The 16,962-nt window shown below is 41.3% G+C and overlaps 1 protein-coding gene across 3 annotated transcripts in view; it reads left to right on the forward strand.

Moving 5' to 3' along the window:
* LOC137294501 (uncharacterized) overlaps positions 1 to 16,962 on the forward strand; it is a 29,347-nt gene that overhangs the window by 6,891 nt on the left and 5,494 nt on the right. For all 3 annotated transcript variants that reach the window (XM_067825530.1, XM_067825529.1, XM_067825531.1), the window contains one exon: positions 12,548 to 12,798. In XM_067825530.1, the coding sequence (XP_067681631.1) occupies positions 12,707 to 12,798 (92 nt within the window). In that variant the 5' untranslated portion in view covers positions 12,548 to 12,706. The remainder of the gene's footprint in view (positions 1 to 12,547; positions 12,799 to 16,962) is intronic.

The raw sequence follows: 16,962 nt of genomic DNA on the forward strand, positions 1-16,962 counted from the left end.
GTGGTTCATGGGCAGTGCATACGGGTCCGGAAACGACGTAAACTCAAGGTCAAAGCCATGGTACCGGCACTGTGTCGTGAGATGAGGGGGTATACACAGCCTCATAGAAAAATATCGTGTGATTTTGTTTGCTTCACCAGTTGAGTCAAGGTTGTTTCAGTGGTCTAGAGCTCTACCGTGATTAGTATTTTAACTGGAGGTTTTGTTAGTCCTGGATGCGATCATTGCTACCCCTTTTTATCTTTGGTTTGACCATATTAGTTGGTCCCATGGAAGATCTGTGAGATTTCATGTTTTCATCCCCTATTAACTGATCCGTAGTGTTTCTGTTTAACGTGGAATTAAATTCACTCACTCACTGATACAGACGAAACATTCGCTTTGTGTTACAGTTGTGGGAAGTTTCATGACTTGTTAAACTCCATTTGAAGTAATACCAAAAATACATTCCGAAATCGATAAACATTGATAAAAATCATGTTTGAAAAAATCCCCTTTAAACTGATGACACTTGTAACGACCACAAACTCCCAGAATGCACCGCTGTCTGAGAGTTGCGCTGAACATGACGTAGAAACACCACGATCTATATTTAGACGTCTACTCCTAAAACCGGAGAAGGAATTACGCTAGATTTGGGCTGGTTTCGCCTTTCATGTGAAGCGACGCCACAGTGATCCCGGGCGTCTGCACGCGACAGCCATTCACGCACTCAAAGAGCATGCTCAGAAGAGATGACATTTCAAAATGTGTGATACTGTTGTTTAGGACATTCTCCCTCAGGGTTATGACCGTAGGTAGTGAGAGTCTCGGAGATGCTGCTGTAAAGTTGCAGCATTGATGAAATCACCACAGATTTAAAGTATTTTTTCTTTATATTTTTGTGTGTTTCTCTCACGAATACTGCCACATATGTAAACTAGTAAACGTAAATGTTCAAGATCACAAGGGTCATATTTGAGTCCTATTCGTTACCAACGATTTCCAGGAATTATCCTATAAAATTACACAATATCGCCTGTCCTTGTTGAGTAATTAGTGCTGAATGCGTATGAATACAATGAGTGAGTGAGTTTAGTTTTACGCCGCACTCAGCAATATTCCAGATATATGGCGGCGGTCTGTAAATAATAAAGTCTGGACCAGACAACCAGTGATCAACAACATAAGCTTCGATCTGCGCAATTGGGAACCGATGACATGTGTCAACCAAGACAGTGAGCCTGACCACCCGATCCCGTTAGTCGCCTCTTACAAGCTTACTCGCCTTTTATGACAGGCATGGGTTGCTGAAGGCCTGTTCTACCCTGGGACCTTCATGGGTCCGTATGAATACAAAGTATGAAGACCGGCATGCGTATTTAGCACAATATTTGTGTACTAAACTGCAACCCGCATGATATGGCGACATAACCGTAGTACGATAACGATGTTACCATAACGTGCATCGAGTATGCAGTATACCAAAAAGGAGAAACAAGAATACCTTTAAATCCTTTCAGGTGATATGTAATCATTTGCCTTCAATCAAACAATGGTCGGTGGAGGAGCCTGGTGGTTAAGGCGTCCGCTGGTCACGCTAAAAACCGGGCTGGACTATTGCTAAAAGCGGCTTGGAAACAGCTCTCTCACTCACTCTTGAACCCCTACAGAGTGTGTTAGTCCTTAAGCAAGGACATACTTTTACACTGGCGACAACCTCCGTTTTGTATTCGGAGGAGATTGTTACACTTCCGGGGATGCAGTCTTGGGTACAATGTTTGAAGCCCATTTCTGGTGCCCCCGCCGTGATATTACTGGAATGTTGCTGAAACTGTTAAACCACGCTCTCTCAAACAAACATGAAGAAATATTCTGATTATTTGCCAGTGCGAATCCACTGCAGAATCTACTGCCAAACTTCAATCAAAGACTGCGTGTTTATGGAGCCTTATTTTGAACTTTTAGAACAGACGTGATAACATCAAAACAAATTCCAGAAAAGGTCATCGTTCGTAACGCAGACTCTATACTTTATCGCCTGTCATTTCATCCTGTAAATCAAGAATATAAATTCTTGCTTCAGAATGTTAAATGTCTTGACATATGCTCTCCAAGTACAGCTAAGACTTTTATGTCACTGCTCGTCCTTTTTATATGTACACAACCTTACTGCAGTATGTGTTGTCGTTGTTTGTTTGTTTAGTTAATCAGGCAGTTAGCGATTCTTGAACTCGTCTTTACGTCTTTCTCGAACTTCATTAAAGGCAAACTGTCACACCGCACTTCTCTAAAAATATATGATGCGATTCTCTCAATGATACCAACCATCAGAGACCATATAATATGGTCTCTGCAACCATGTAAACTATCACCTCTCAGAAAATCTGTCATATAATTTATAAAAAAGTTCGAATGAATTACGTTGAATTAAATCCACTTTCGCTCACTCTACAGACCGAACATTAACATTTCAAACGAACCCCATAGAGTTATGTCCCTTGGAGCGCTCTTTAAGAATACTCTATAACGCAACTTGTGATTGGGGTCTGAACTAGCAAACATCAAGAACACCGCATGCGATAGTTTTCGATGTACTGAGCCATCTTTTACATTCCATATAATGGCAAAGTGTTATCTGTTTGGAAGCTGTGTGGCTCGAAGTTTCAATAACTGATTTCAGACAAGTCATATGGGATAAGAAGTCTCTTATTGCACCAATAGCGAGCTAAAGTGAGTACACACAATATATAACATATCGGCCAAAATATTGTCGAAAATTGTGTTACGTTGTGCCCTTAAATTCAATATGTAACATGTATGTCATGCATAATGGTCTAAAACTGCTGTGTCGAACGACCATGTGCCAAACTGACGATGATCACGAAGTTGACATCTGGGTCTAGATTTTCTAAACTATCTTAGAGCTAGGTAAGTGCCATACATTAACATTAACTTATTGCTATCTTAGCGCTAAGGGAGCTTCGAAAATCTTGGCCCTGGTCCTTGTTTATTCCTAGTTTAGTAATCTTTTTGGTGCATGTGTCGAACTTCGGATATCTCGAAGCATTTACTTCAACCTCGGCACAACAGTGCCGAATGTACGTGTTTATCTATGCTAATACATGTAGATTACGCCTATTGCAGACAGTTTTATTGCAATGAATAAATCCACATTATGGGGCACCCATGGTCCCGATGGGGTTTTATTGTATTATGCCGTCATATGATTCCGTGGTACTTACGTTTCCGTTGTATTTTCTAATGACATGACTTCTCACGTACCAAATTGCGCCACCTATCGACTGTTTACGTTCATCATCACGGCTGTGAGCGAAACATATTCACACTTTCATCAATTTGTGTACGTACTGTCATCTACTAACAAATACTAATGTAACTTTATGTCTAACACGAAATGCCACTTTTCGAGTGATCTTTACAAACATCTTCTATAAACTTATTCAGCTCCAATGTTTTCATATATCGCTCGCCTGCTAGCTGACGTAATCAATAAAAATGATCACGTGACCTAAGGAGGAATCCCTGCTCTATATTTTTAAACTATGGAACCCAGATAGGGTCATCTCTTCAGTTATTTTTTTCATGTTCCATTTCACGTATTCCGTTAATCAACTCTGCATATTTTGTGAAGTAGAAATTTATGCTGAAGTAATGTGACTATTCTGTTAATTATAAAATCATTGATTGTATTACAATTTATCAATTTCGTTAGTACTGCAAACCTTCTTTGACACTTCCGGATTGGCTGTTCATGTGAGATTGTAACGTGCTGTGCACCCGTAAGCTGATATGTAGGAAATACCACGGAAACATATGACGTCACCAGAATTTGTGCACAATGGCCGTCTGTCGTCCAATACTGTCAACGATGAACTTCAGAATGACAAAAGTGTTTTATTGACATTAAATGATACAAAGGTATGTCGTCTAACTTTACGATATGTTTGTATGACTTGACAACATCAGTGACTGTATTCATAGTTGTGAATTTCTTAATACCACGGAAACCAATGACGTAAGGGTATATACCATGTTGGTTTATGGTCCCCGAGGGTACATAAGTCCACTCACGATCACCAGACGTTGGGTTTATCCTACCGCTGTCCTTATGATATTGCTGGACTGCCTTGTACAATGTGTGTTCGAATCAGAAGGAAAACCCCAGTCAGACAAACGTCCACCACGATCATTTTTCACCTTCATCGAACCGGAAATCGTGAGAAAAGAAGCTTACACATTCCTCAGATCTATGCCATTCGGAAAATATCGTTCTAGCTAGTTCGAGATACACTTAATGCGGTTGGTATGTTCCAAATGTAATGCCAACAGTTTGGCAATATGGTCGGGAGCAAAAGAAACATGCCCAGGGTACAATCCAAATAACAGAATGTGCCTCAGCCAGTGAGAAACTGTCATTGATGCACTTTTGAGGTAGGATAATATAAGGTATTTGTTTAGTTTGTGTTTGGTAAACGTATTAATGAATCAGCGAATGAGTGAATCGGAAGTTGCACCAAAGGCTCATGTGTTAGCTAATACCAAACCATGAATGTGTATTGACACACGTGTTTTCACATGACCAATGTGCTCTGCTACATGTTAACGTACTACCAGATGGAGGACTTAAGCATGCGTTTAAAAACAATGCAATGTATGTTAGAGTTCTTAGTATTCATAGAGTGGTTGGGTAACCTCGTGGTTAAAGCGTTCGCTCGTCACAACGAAGACCCGTGTTCGACTCCCCACATAGGTACAATGTATGAAGCCCATTTCTGGTATCCCCCGCGGTGATGTTCTGGAATATTGCTAAAAGCGGCGTAAAACCAAACTCAGTCAGTGAGTCCTAGCATTCACATCTATGACGTATGGTGGGTAAATGATATGCTGTAGGTACGTCATATGAGATAAAAATCATCACACACTATCTCACCATCTGCATGGCAGGAGAACGTATACTAGTATATATAAAATACACAGATGATGGCGGCTGGTGTCAAACAAACAAGAAACATGTCAGTGGCGATGTACAGTGTATAGTGTTGTTTGAATCTTGTCAGTGCTTCATCCACAGGTTTGAGCCTAGTAACATTTTGTCAACGTTTGTAATATTCTGCCACATGAAATATCTAAATGTATACCTTTGTGTTCCAACCTCACACATATGACAAACGCACCCCAAATGACGGTATAAATCATGCAGTTCATCTCAATGTTGTCACACATTGAGAGGCAAGCTGTTGTAGGTGAGTGTGTGAGTGAGTGAGTGAGTGAGTGAGTGAGTGAGTGAATGAATGTTTTGTGACACTATACAGCAGGTATATTACGAAACTTACACAAATGTTTATCTTATCAAATACTCTTTCTGGTCAAATGCGAGTTTCAAAAGGATATTTTCCTCTGTCTGGCTGTTATAATGAATCACGCCCAGTAGTACTTCCCTTGCACCTCATTCTACTTGATCACAGAGGCCGCTGACATTTTTCATACCCTCGGCACAATATGACACTTTCTGGAAAACCAATAGTTATATACAACTTTCTGATGAGTATTACCTGTCAGATAACCTGACAGGTAATCTGTGTCATTTACCTGAGCCGTGGGGTTGGGGTTATTTCTGGATCAGAAACAACAACAATTTGATTACTTCAATTCATGACACTTTCTTGACAACCACTCTCGTTCTTTTTGTTACGCCGTTTCGTGGCTATTCCTTGCCCGCCATCGAGATAGCCTAGTGGGTTAATATCTATATGCTAATAATGACATCTTTACCCAGGCCGGACTATTGTATAAACGTAGTAATGAAGCCAATGAGGGGTGAGATACCAGTTCAATACTACGAGGCTGTAGCGACTGGGTATCATTATTAGAACTGACTGTGGGCCTTTCACATCGTAAATGATCTTTGTCACTGTCATTTGTCAACGGTAGAATAATCCATACCTGAATCTTCTCATCATAATATAATGGAGAAGTTGTCATCCACAAAGTATCCTCCGTTTCTTATTATATTAGCTCTGAAGACCTGTGAAGATCTGTAAAGATCCAAGTTAGAATTGATCTTCAGTAATCCATGCTTGTCGTAAGAGTCTTATTTACGGGATCGGGTGGTCAGGCTCGCTGATTTGGTTGACACAGGTCACCGTATCCCAATAGTGTAGATCGATACTTATGCTGTTGGTCACTGGATTGTCTGGTCCAGAGTCGATTATTTACAGATATTGCTATATTGCTAGAATATCGTTGGGTATGACAACAAATAAACAGGCGCTGTAAACGAGAGACAATTACAGACACGATAACCATGCACGTCATTGTTTACCATGGCTCTGGATGTGTGATGTCGCAATCAGTGTTCGTGATTTGTACATATGCTGAAGTACTGCAGCCTGATGGATGATACGTTCACATTCATTACTGTCGTCCTTGACAAACAAGTAATATCCATTACAACAAGCGGATGGCTGCCAAATGGAAACACGACTGGGTCAGCACAGTCTGTACTCGTGGTGGCTCTCGGTCGGGCGGTGAGTGGTTGGCAGTTATTGATGTTTCCCCCTTGAATGAGTGAGTGGGTTGCTGTGTGGGTGAGTGAGTGGATTGGTGTGTGAGTGAGTGAGTGGGTGGGTGGATTGGTTGATGAGTGAGTGAGTGAGTGGGTGGGTGGTTAGGTTGGTGAGTGAGTGAGTGAGTGAGTGAGTGAGTGAGAGGTATAATATTTCTAAACGGGTGCTAACATGCGGATTGGTCGGTGAATGACAGAATGGGTGTTATGGGTTGTGGTCGAGTGAGTTAGAGGTCAGTTGGGTGGTTTTGGAATGACTTGGCGCGTTGGTGAGTGTCTTGGTGGTAAAAGGGTTAAATGAGTATATTTATACGCCTAGAACAGCATCACAATGATATAACTGAGCGTAGAAGGTTTAATTCAAGAGACAGGTCGAAGCTTTTCTTAAGCTTTTTGTTCAGGTGTTTCTTTAAGTGGTGTTGAATGAGTACATCTTCAATGTTGTCATGTTGCGACGCTGCAGCGACTGTAGTGGAATGTGGTTTAATCGACCAGCAGGCACAGGCAGTGGTAACATATTTCGAGACAAGCTAAATGGCCATGCTAGGTGTGCATTTATATAGGAAATTATCGTCATCAACATATGGTGTATAAACTATGTAATGTCCCAGAAACGTAGTATTATTATGAATAATACTGGCAGTACCATTAAACACAGAACATGTCACACACTTACGATTCATACAGGGAGAATACAATGATTGTTCGGGTTGAGAAGTCATGACGCCTGGTATAAGGCGACCTACTATAAACAGTCGAGTCCTGTATATATTTAAAAGTCGCGTATAGCATGACTAAAATTAATAGTCGAAGGTTTTGCTTATTATTCATAGTCGATCTGAATAGATGTTGTTAAGAATAGTTTAATTTCTTGCTTAATATGAATAGTTTACTTACTATAAATAGTTAAATCTTTTGTTCAATATACGTTCTACAGTTTATTGGTCAGTGTATCGAGGAAATAGCTGCGTGTCGTGTCTAGTATATATACGCGTGCGTCCTTCTAAATAGAAACTGTTAAATTATAGCTGAACATAGAAGTAAAATCTCTTGTATGTATATAGCTGAGTCTCTTGCTTAACAGCAACAATACAGTCTCCTGCTTGTGATAATAGTTGAGTCTCCTGCTTAAAGTAAATAGCCCAGTCTCGTTCTTTTTATTTATAGCTGAGACTCCTATATAATATAAGAAGTCGTGCCTCTAGTTGAAAGTAGGTAATTGATTTTCCAATTCAGCCTAACTTGCCGTGTAATGTGTATATAATAGGCTCAATACCTACGTCTAACCAATAAGTATAGCTGCAGTTATAAAATTTAAGTATCTTCATTTAAATGGCATTTCCTACAGGATGTCTGTCGCATCCATCATCGATACAATCAAACCGTCTGACAATATTCAACTATCGGCACTGAAATTATTGTCATATTGTAGACATATTGATCATACATGCATACTTTCCAATGCATGCGTGCTATGTATTCAACAGACCCTCGGTCATTTGGGCCCTGTATCAATATCACGCCTATAAGGACACAAATATCGAACTATTAAGTAGGAGGTGGACGTTTCTACACGGAACGCTTCTTTGTATAAGCAACAGCTTGTCTCTCATCAACACGAGATATAGTTCCGTGTATTCCATGGTGTCGTCCACCTCACTGAATAGAAGTGAGCATGAGACATTGAGTAACTATAGAGACCGGATGCAGTGTAACAGTATATCGGAATGGGGTTCATTTACCGTTACGTGACGAGGGGTATAGGTCATTGAACTTTTTAATTGGAACCTAGAAATTGATTCCAATGTATGTAAAATTTGTGCGGTTGGTACATATATTTCAGGACAATGTAAAGTATACGACTGAATACTTGGTGTGTCAAAACATTGCAAACACCTGGCTGTTCACATACAACAATATTCAGATGTACACAATATAGATAAGCGCTGAATGTACTTGCACAATGTAAATACACGGGCAATCAATGGATGTTCACACGCAGTAATTTAGCTGTACACGCATAAACAATTACTGGACTTTCAGACAAAACGCAATTTACACTGAAAAAACCCACAGCTATGCTCACACAGACTGTCATTGGATGTTTACGATATATGAGCGTTCACACCTGACGAAGTGGTTGTTTTGTTGTGAAGGTGCCACGGCATGCTGTCAATATGTCACCGTAATGGCGTTTATGAAGGAGAAAGCCCTGACATCGAAGCCCATTACTTATTAACGGTTCTGATTCATCATTCTCAGTGTTTATTTTGATGTTTCAGTTGGAACTGTATAATGTTTGCACTCCAAACGCGGGGAGTGCCCTGCTGATACGACAGTTGTAGCGTTACGATCGCTTCTTTGCAAATACCCCAGGGCCTCGTAAGTGCCATATATTAACATTAACTTACGGCTATCTAACGCGCTAAGAGAGGTTCGAAAATCTACATTCAGGTTCTCTTCTTTCATAATTCTATCGTAGTGCTACGAACGTCGTAAGTCTGCGTTACAGAATAGGAGTTACGACAGTCGTAGCGCTACGATAACTCTGTGAAACGAGGCCCTCAGTCTAGATTTTCGAAGCTCTCCTACTTTGAAAATCTGGGCTCTGTACTGCCGAGGTGTTCCATCAATGAGAGTCAGTGACTCTTCCGTACACTCTGAAATCAATCGTGTGCTTATGTCTTCCACCCCTAAAGGTCATCGACTCTCTGAAATCAATCGTGTGCTTATGTCTTCCATCCCTAAAGATCATCGACTCTCTGAAATCAATCGTGTGCTTATGTCTTCAATCCTTAAAGATCATCGACTCTCTGAAATCAATCATGTGCTTATGTCTTCCATCCCTAAAGATCATCGACTCTCTGAAATCAGTCCTGTGCTTATGTCTTCCACCCCTAAAAGTCATCGACACTCTGAAATCAATCGTGTGCATAGTTCTTCAATTCCTAAAGATCGCCGACTCTCTGAAATCAATCATGTGCTTATGTGTTCCATCTCTAAAGACCACGAACTCGGAGATACATGTAGAGTTTATTACCTACGATAATCGACTCGATGTAATCGATCCAGGCTCTGGGTTGTTCCGTTTGTTAGGTTACCACCAAAGTCAATGACACTTAGACATCAGTCGTTTTACTAAAATTTGTGATTCATGTGAGGTCTCTCCAGTTTTAACTCTCTGTGGCCCTTCATTCAAAGAAGTAAAACTGACAACTGTTAGTCAATGCGCAAACTTATAGAGAAATATTTTCAACCATAAGATGGTTTGAGTGAGATAAATAGCTCGTCTGTTCGATATTTCGTTCCTTCTCCTTCCCTCCGGAGTCCACAGATTCACATGATTCCCACATTACCGATCCACCCTGTCCTTAATGTGCGCCACTGAGAAAGGGATGTTGCTACGGAAGCCCTTTGGCGCGAGGCCGTTTGTAGTATCTTCAAGTCCCCGGTGGGCTTCCCCATATACTGCCACCTGACCGCAGCCACCATTTCTGTGTTGTGACATCCGGGTTACACAACACGTGATGTAAGTGTTGATTTCACTCAGCAAGTCAGTCAGTGCATTTGATTAATCAAGCTTCGTGCCACATGACTATTTATCTGACATATATCAAAGTAGGTGCAGATACTGCAGATACATGTACAATTGCACGTCTCATTTTATGTCCTTCCCAAATAGTCGTGATATCTGTAATAGTTTGTTGATCAATATTCTTATGTTTTTAATAAATGGCACAGTGCAGTGCATATGACGCCATAATGCAGTGCATATGACGCCAGTGTGCAACAGAATGTATCTATTTGTGATTCGAACCATAATGGTAACTCGAACGGTCAAGCTGGAATTGTGTGTGTGATATCTTCTTGCAGGCGATGTTGTCGGTTTGCATGTATCAGTGTAATGTCATTGATGGAGTCAATGGAACTTACCCAAGAAGTTTAACCAAAGCTCCAGGTATATCGGTGATCCGATATCTCTTAGTTATGATTCAATAGACAAATGTTTTCAACTGATTTACCAGCCAGAGCCATAGATAACAGAGACCAGTGTAACCTCCTCATCTCCTTCACACACTAACTACTACTACTACTGATAATAATAATGAACATGTATAATGCGCGGCATCCATCCATAAGGTGCATGCTCAAAGGGCATAAAAATAAATAGATAAGAAAAATAATAAAAAAATAATAGTGTGAGATAAAACCAGTGAATGATAGCCTAAAACCTATAAATAATAACTGAGAGTCACAAAACATTCTCCAGAAGACAGAATGACAACAGCGATGACTTAAACTATCTCGTTATGTCGCGCAATATTGCCGTGCCTGTGCGGGTGTTTGCGACTGTGCCATCTTGGTGATTCGCCCATCTTTTGTCAAATACCTTGTATAATGATGGGTCTTCACAAAGTTGTTCCTTGTTTAACTCAGCACTCAGCACTTTCTAGCTGCATGGCGGCTGTCTGTAAATGTGTGAGTGATAAGACCGGAAAGGCCAGCAACCAACAGCATGAGCATCGGTTTACGACACCGGGATACGATGACATGTTTCACCCAAACCAGCGGGCATTAGCTGCCAAAGATCAAATCTAACCTTGATCGTCAAGGATTTCATCCGTCAAGAAATGGAAGCTGATAATATATGATAAATAAATGATGACACATGGTGTCCGCAGCGTAGCTCAACCATTTAAGTACATCCCAACACATGCCAAGATACACAGAAAGTAATTTAAGAATTAAGACGAACGGCGTTTTTGCCACCAAATATCACGTTAGTGCAAACGATCAATTAACACCGACTCGTGTAGGCCTTGTGGGAAAACATAATAAGTTTTATAATAATGACCCGATCTATGGTATTTCAAGTGTTTTTCTGCCTTCGTGAAATAATTTTACAAATCGGACTGGATACTTATAATTCGCGTTTTTGCAATAGTGAACGTGGTAATTAGGTATCTTCATTCGGGGAAGTCTGATTAAGAACTGGTTACTTAATGAGAGTTAAGCTCTGCAGATACGTCCAGCAGTCCGCCATGTTGAAGGGAGCGGATGTAGCCATACACTTCAATTATCATTATTAGCAATTACTGCTGGCGATATCCAGACCAGCCAGGGTTCTGGCAGGGCTCTGTTGTTGCTCTGGCAGGGAGGCTCACGTATCCGACATTACAAAGGCGGTGGATGTCGACGGCAGAATGCTGGCCCCGTGCAGTTGCTGTCTTCGCTGTCAGGAAATGTTGATTACCGTAGCTCGGTGAGGATAAAACAACAGTCAGTTAACTGTGTTACTTAACCCCGTGTTGCAACGGTGAACTGGTCATCTGATTGTTACGTCATACGTCTGGATCGCGCGCATGCGTGAACGTGATAGTGTGTTTCCTGTGAAAACCGGACTAGAAGAATGGTGTGGGCACACACAAAGAGGCGGCATGACGCTCGTGATTCTTTGATTTATCCCACAGCGAACATGAATTTATCACGGCTGCATGAGACTGAAACTAAACCACCAAAGGAGTAACGGAGCCGCCCCGATGTCTTAGCCTACGGGTTTAAGAGTGTCTGTATACAAAATTTCAAGAAAGGTAGGCAACCGATATACGCTGAATGGATGTAGCATTGTAATTGTTCTCGGCACCATGTTCTGTTCCCTTGTTGCATTGGATGACGTTAAGGAACAATAACGCATGCAAGTGAATTTATACGTCTTGCGTGTACATTTACTCATAGTATTGACCTCTGGTTGGGATGCTGCACCACCTTAGGCAACTGAATCCGTTCAAAGTTGCCTCTGTTCAGCAGAAAACGGGTACCCGGTGGGATAAGGGATACTATTGACATTCTCACAGGCAGCTCGGGCTATCCGGGGTAATGATGTTGTATGTCCACATTTCAGATCTGCGGCGTTGAGTCAAATGATATTAATCTTTTTGTCTGAAGCATCTTTGTATCTATTTTCTCATTCCATTTCAGGAAAATACCGTGGATCCCGTAATAATGGAACAGGAGTTACCTCCCCCTGGGCATAATGCTATATACCTGTGTACATGTACCTTCGAGAAAACTTAAAGGCTTTGTGCAACTGGCAAGACGCATGAGCTTTGGGACTGAAGTGTGCGCGCAAGGCCTAAGATGACGGTATATTTGCCTGGAACAGTGTTTGCAGGAATCCTCGGAGGCTTATTCTTTATATCGTGTGTTCTTTCCGCCGTCAAGGCATGCAGGTGGGTCGTGAATCAAGTTGGTTTGTAGGTGGACCTGAAATCAACCGCCAGGATATACATCGCTGTGATTCTAGTGGCATTTTATGATCACAGTCAGGATATAAAGAGCTTTGATGCTAATAACGTTATATCTACCGCCTGGATATAAAAGACGCCATTCTAATAACGCCTTATATCCACCGTCAGAATATTCATCGCCGTGATGCTAATAACATGTTATATTTAAGGTCGGGATATAAAGATACGTCATTACATAACGTCTTATATCCACCGTCAGCAGAGACATCTCCGATATATATCAGGGTAAAAACAGCCGTGATTCTAATGTTCACCGTGAGGATATATAGAGCCATCTAATGACGTCTTAAATTATCAACCGTCACTGTATGCATTGTCATGATGTAATAATGTGTTATATCCACTGTCAATATATATACCACCGTAATTTAATATTTTCTTATATCCACTGTCTCGTGGGGATATACAAGGCCGTGATAACGTATCATTCATTAATTAATTAATTCATTCATTCTTTCATTATCAGTGAGATAAACAACCTATGAATGTATAACAATAAAATATATCCTTAATTTGAGTATATATGGGAATGTTATGTACACCCCGAGTCTAAACTTTTATCAATTTTGTTTTGTTTTACTTTTGACGTTTCATTAGCTATAACTGCTGAGAGTGGGTTGGTTGTGTTGAACTATTTGAGAAAAAATGAAGACCTAGCAGTATTCCTTATAACTAAACATCAGTTCAATCGTACCGTATAAGTGAGTGAGTGTAGTTTTACGCCGCATTTAGCAATATTCAAGCAATATATCGGCGGGAACACCAGAAATTGGGCTTCACGAACCACTCGACTACCCCCGCCCTGTATATTAAAGAGTTGGAACGTACGGCTTCCGTAATTTACAGTACCAGTTCGTAATCAACCAAACATTTTAAGGACCCTTTCAAAAATATATAAACAGACAGTTTGGGAAAATAATGAAACTGTGCGCTCAGTCTTAAATAAGAAAAGCCTATCCCCAGTATATATATGCATGATCAGTAATATTAAGTGCAATTTCAGGCCTTCTGTAGATATCACAGCAGATTTGACAGATCGACCACAGTCATTTGATCAGCTCTGAGAGGACGCTATTGAATTGACTCTGCCATTGGCAAAAGGCGTTACGATCGATTACACTCACAAACATGTTGCAGCGTGAAGGTGTAATTACCTTTTGGTCATTTCGACCGATGGCCAGTGACTGGACGTGATCGAATGAAAGCAGAAGCGTGCTTCAGACAGTGGCGATGTCAATGGTGGGGATAGTCGTGATATCAATAGTGGGGATAGTGGTGAGGCTAGTAGTGATGTCACAGGTGAGGATAATATTGATGTGACTGGTAGGGAGAGTGGTGATATCAGTGGAAGGGATAGTGGTGATGTCAGTGGTAGAGCTAGTTGTGATATTAGTGGTGGGATATTGGTGACGTCAACAGCGGTATAGTGGTGATGTCAGTGGTGGGGATAGTAGCGATGAGGATAGGGCGGTACATACAATGGGGAGAAAGCTAGAACAGCCCCGTTTGAATTGTTTCTTTAAATTTAGTTTTTTCTACCCAAATTAAACAATAATTCAGTTTATTCAGAGTGATTATTGTTCACAGAGCGCTCAAAAGCAGGAACAGGTCAACTTGCGTTATGCCGGTTGATGATGGTGATCGGACGACACACAACCCATGTTCATGACGTGACTTAATCAATAGACATGCATTAGATTATGAACAAAATGTGTTCGGATTATAACAATAACCTCCTGGCTTCCATCTGGTAGCCTAGCGACGGCACACGGACGCCACATGGATCACGTGATTTGATCAAAACAAAGCGTGAAGGCGCGAAATCAGGTGCGAAATAGGAACTGGATGGCAACTACCACAACACTGCTAGGGCCGTCGTGGTGGAAGTCACGACCACGTACGACGTTGATGGCATACTGGTCGACTTCTGGAGCGCGCCACCTTCAGCTTTAAGTCACCATCTTGTATCAACATCTCTGAAAGGGAAGACTCAGTGAGGATTGTTTTACGCCGCTTTTAGCAATATTCCATCTACATCACGGCAGTGACACCAGAAATGGGGTTCACACAATGTGTCCATGTGGGATATCGAACCCGAGTCTTGAGCGTGACGAGCAAACGCCTTAACCGCTAGGCTATCCAACCGCTCCTACTTGACTGTGAATACTATACACTTGCGTTTATTCAAGCATGCAATAATCACATTGATGTAGGCAGTTTATTCAAAGTAGTTCTTTTTAGGTAATCTCATTTGCATATTGATGATACTGACGTGTTATCGGATTTCTTTCTTTGGTAACAAGTTGTATTGAAGCAGACATTCACGGTACTTTGGTGGGAATAGAGCCATTCTGTCACAAATGAAACACATTCTGGAACTGTCTGGAATGGCGTCTCTGATATAACGCTTCGACTTTTGTTCCTCTGCACAGATATAGGAATTAGAAAGTTAGTGGTTTTCTGGCCCTAGACGGGACACTATCGCAGCGAAATAAGACCTTGGTTAAAAAAAACTCGCCACTTTGTGGGAAACTGTAGGAATATTGAAATTGCGGCAGAAAATAACAGACACCAAATACAAAGATCAGACGAGGGGCGCAGAGTAGAAGAGTTGTGTTCCTTGGGTACGTTGACGCCTGACTGAAGGCTCGAATCCCGATTCCCTCCGAATATATTTCATCTGCACCATGTCTGAGCATGTCGGTTTCACATTCCATCGGGAGTTCCTCCCTCATTAAGCAGACAAGCTGGGTATAACTGAAACACCGTTGAAAGCTCACTGACGGACTGACTGACACAGACATGCAAGTATCATCTAGTTAACATATTTACGCGAAACTTTAGAACCAATGTACTGTCTGATCGACCAAAATAAATCCTGACAAATCAATCAGCTCTCTCTGTAACTATAACGCCATCCACCCGAGTCTTCAACTACTGGTAATGCCATACCTGGGAATATCGAACTGTTGATTTCGAGGCTTAAATCACCATCATCTTAACTGTCAATGAGTGGAAGATCAAACACGAATTTATATATTTGTTTATGTATTATAGAGTAAATGGTTTCAGAAGAATTTGTTACTTGTAGTCAACATGTCAAACGCTCAAACCAATATTTGTACGTAACACAGCAACTGTCAGACATCTAAGGTACGCAATGGTGTTTTCTGATTAGGCATTCCGATAGATGTGTGTATATATACAACACGGTTTCTGTCTCTAAGAGGTTCTAGCTGAAAAACAATTTCAATAATAAATAATAAAATATTGTGTCTGGCGCGATAGGGACTATATATACTAAATGCCAAAAGAAAGGTTACCCCTTCCTTAATGACGGAGGTACCGATGTTCAGCTGTCGTTGTGGACGTCCTCTTCTTGGTCTGTCAACGGTGACCCCAGCCTGTTTATAGCATTGAATAAGTCATATAAACGCGATACGGTGGCATCCAAGGGCGTTGGCAACGGCGGTCTGTAAATAATTACGTCTGGACCAGTCAATCCAGCAACCAACAGCATCAGTATCGATTTTCGCAATTGAGATGCAATGACACATGTCAATCAAATCATTGAGTTTGACACCCCGAGCACTTTAGTCGCCTCTTACAACATGCATGGGTTACTGAAGATGATTTTACTCCTCACGAGTAAACCGCATTGTAAGTAGAATTTGTCATAATTTAAACCAGTTCCGTCAGAGTAGGTCCTATATATCGACGCGATACACGTTTGGGCGTACTCTTTACAACCTGACACTTCCCTGAAAGGGAACACCAGGTGGAACGGCCCATTCCAAACATGGGCTCCTGGATTCTTGGGGAAGAAACGTTCCATGGACATAAGAAAATCGGTGCGTGGACTATCCACAATATAACGGCGCGAGCTTCCTTAAATACATTCGGGAGAAGTCGTTTAAACCCAATTTCAAGCCATCACTCTTGCTAACAGAATGTTTCGCGGATAATCGGGCCCGTAAGCAGGTTATCACGCCACTTTCCGAGATCGTAGTTCTTCTGGGGACAAACAACGTATCACACATTTTCGAGTGGTCTCATGGTTGTCAATTGACAGTGAGGAACCGATAA

The sequence above is a fragment of the Haliotis asinina genome, chromosome 8, assembly GCF_037392515.1.
Source record: "Haliotis asinina isolate JCU_RB_2024 chromosome 8, JCU_Hal_asi_v2, whole genome shotgun sequence".
Lineage (NCBI taxonomy): Eukaryota > Metazoa > Mollusca > Gastropoda > Lepetellida > Haliotidae > Haliotis > Haliotis asinina.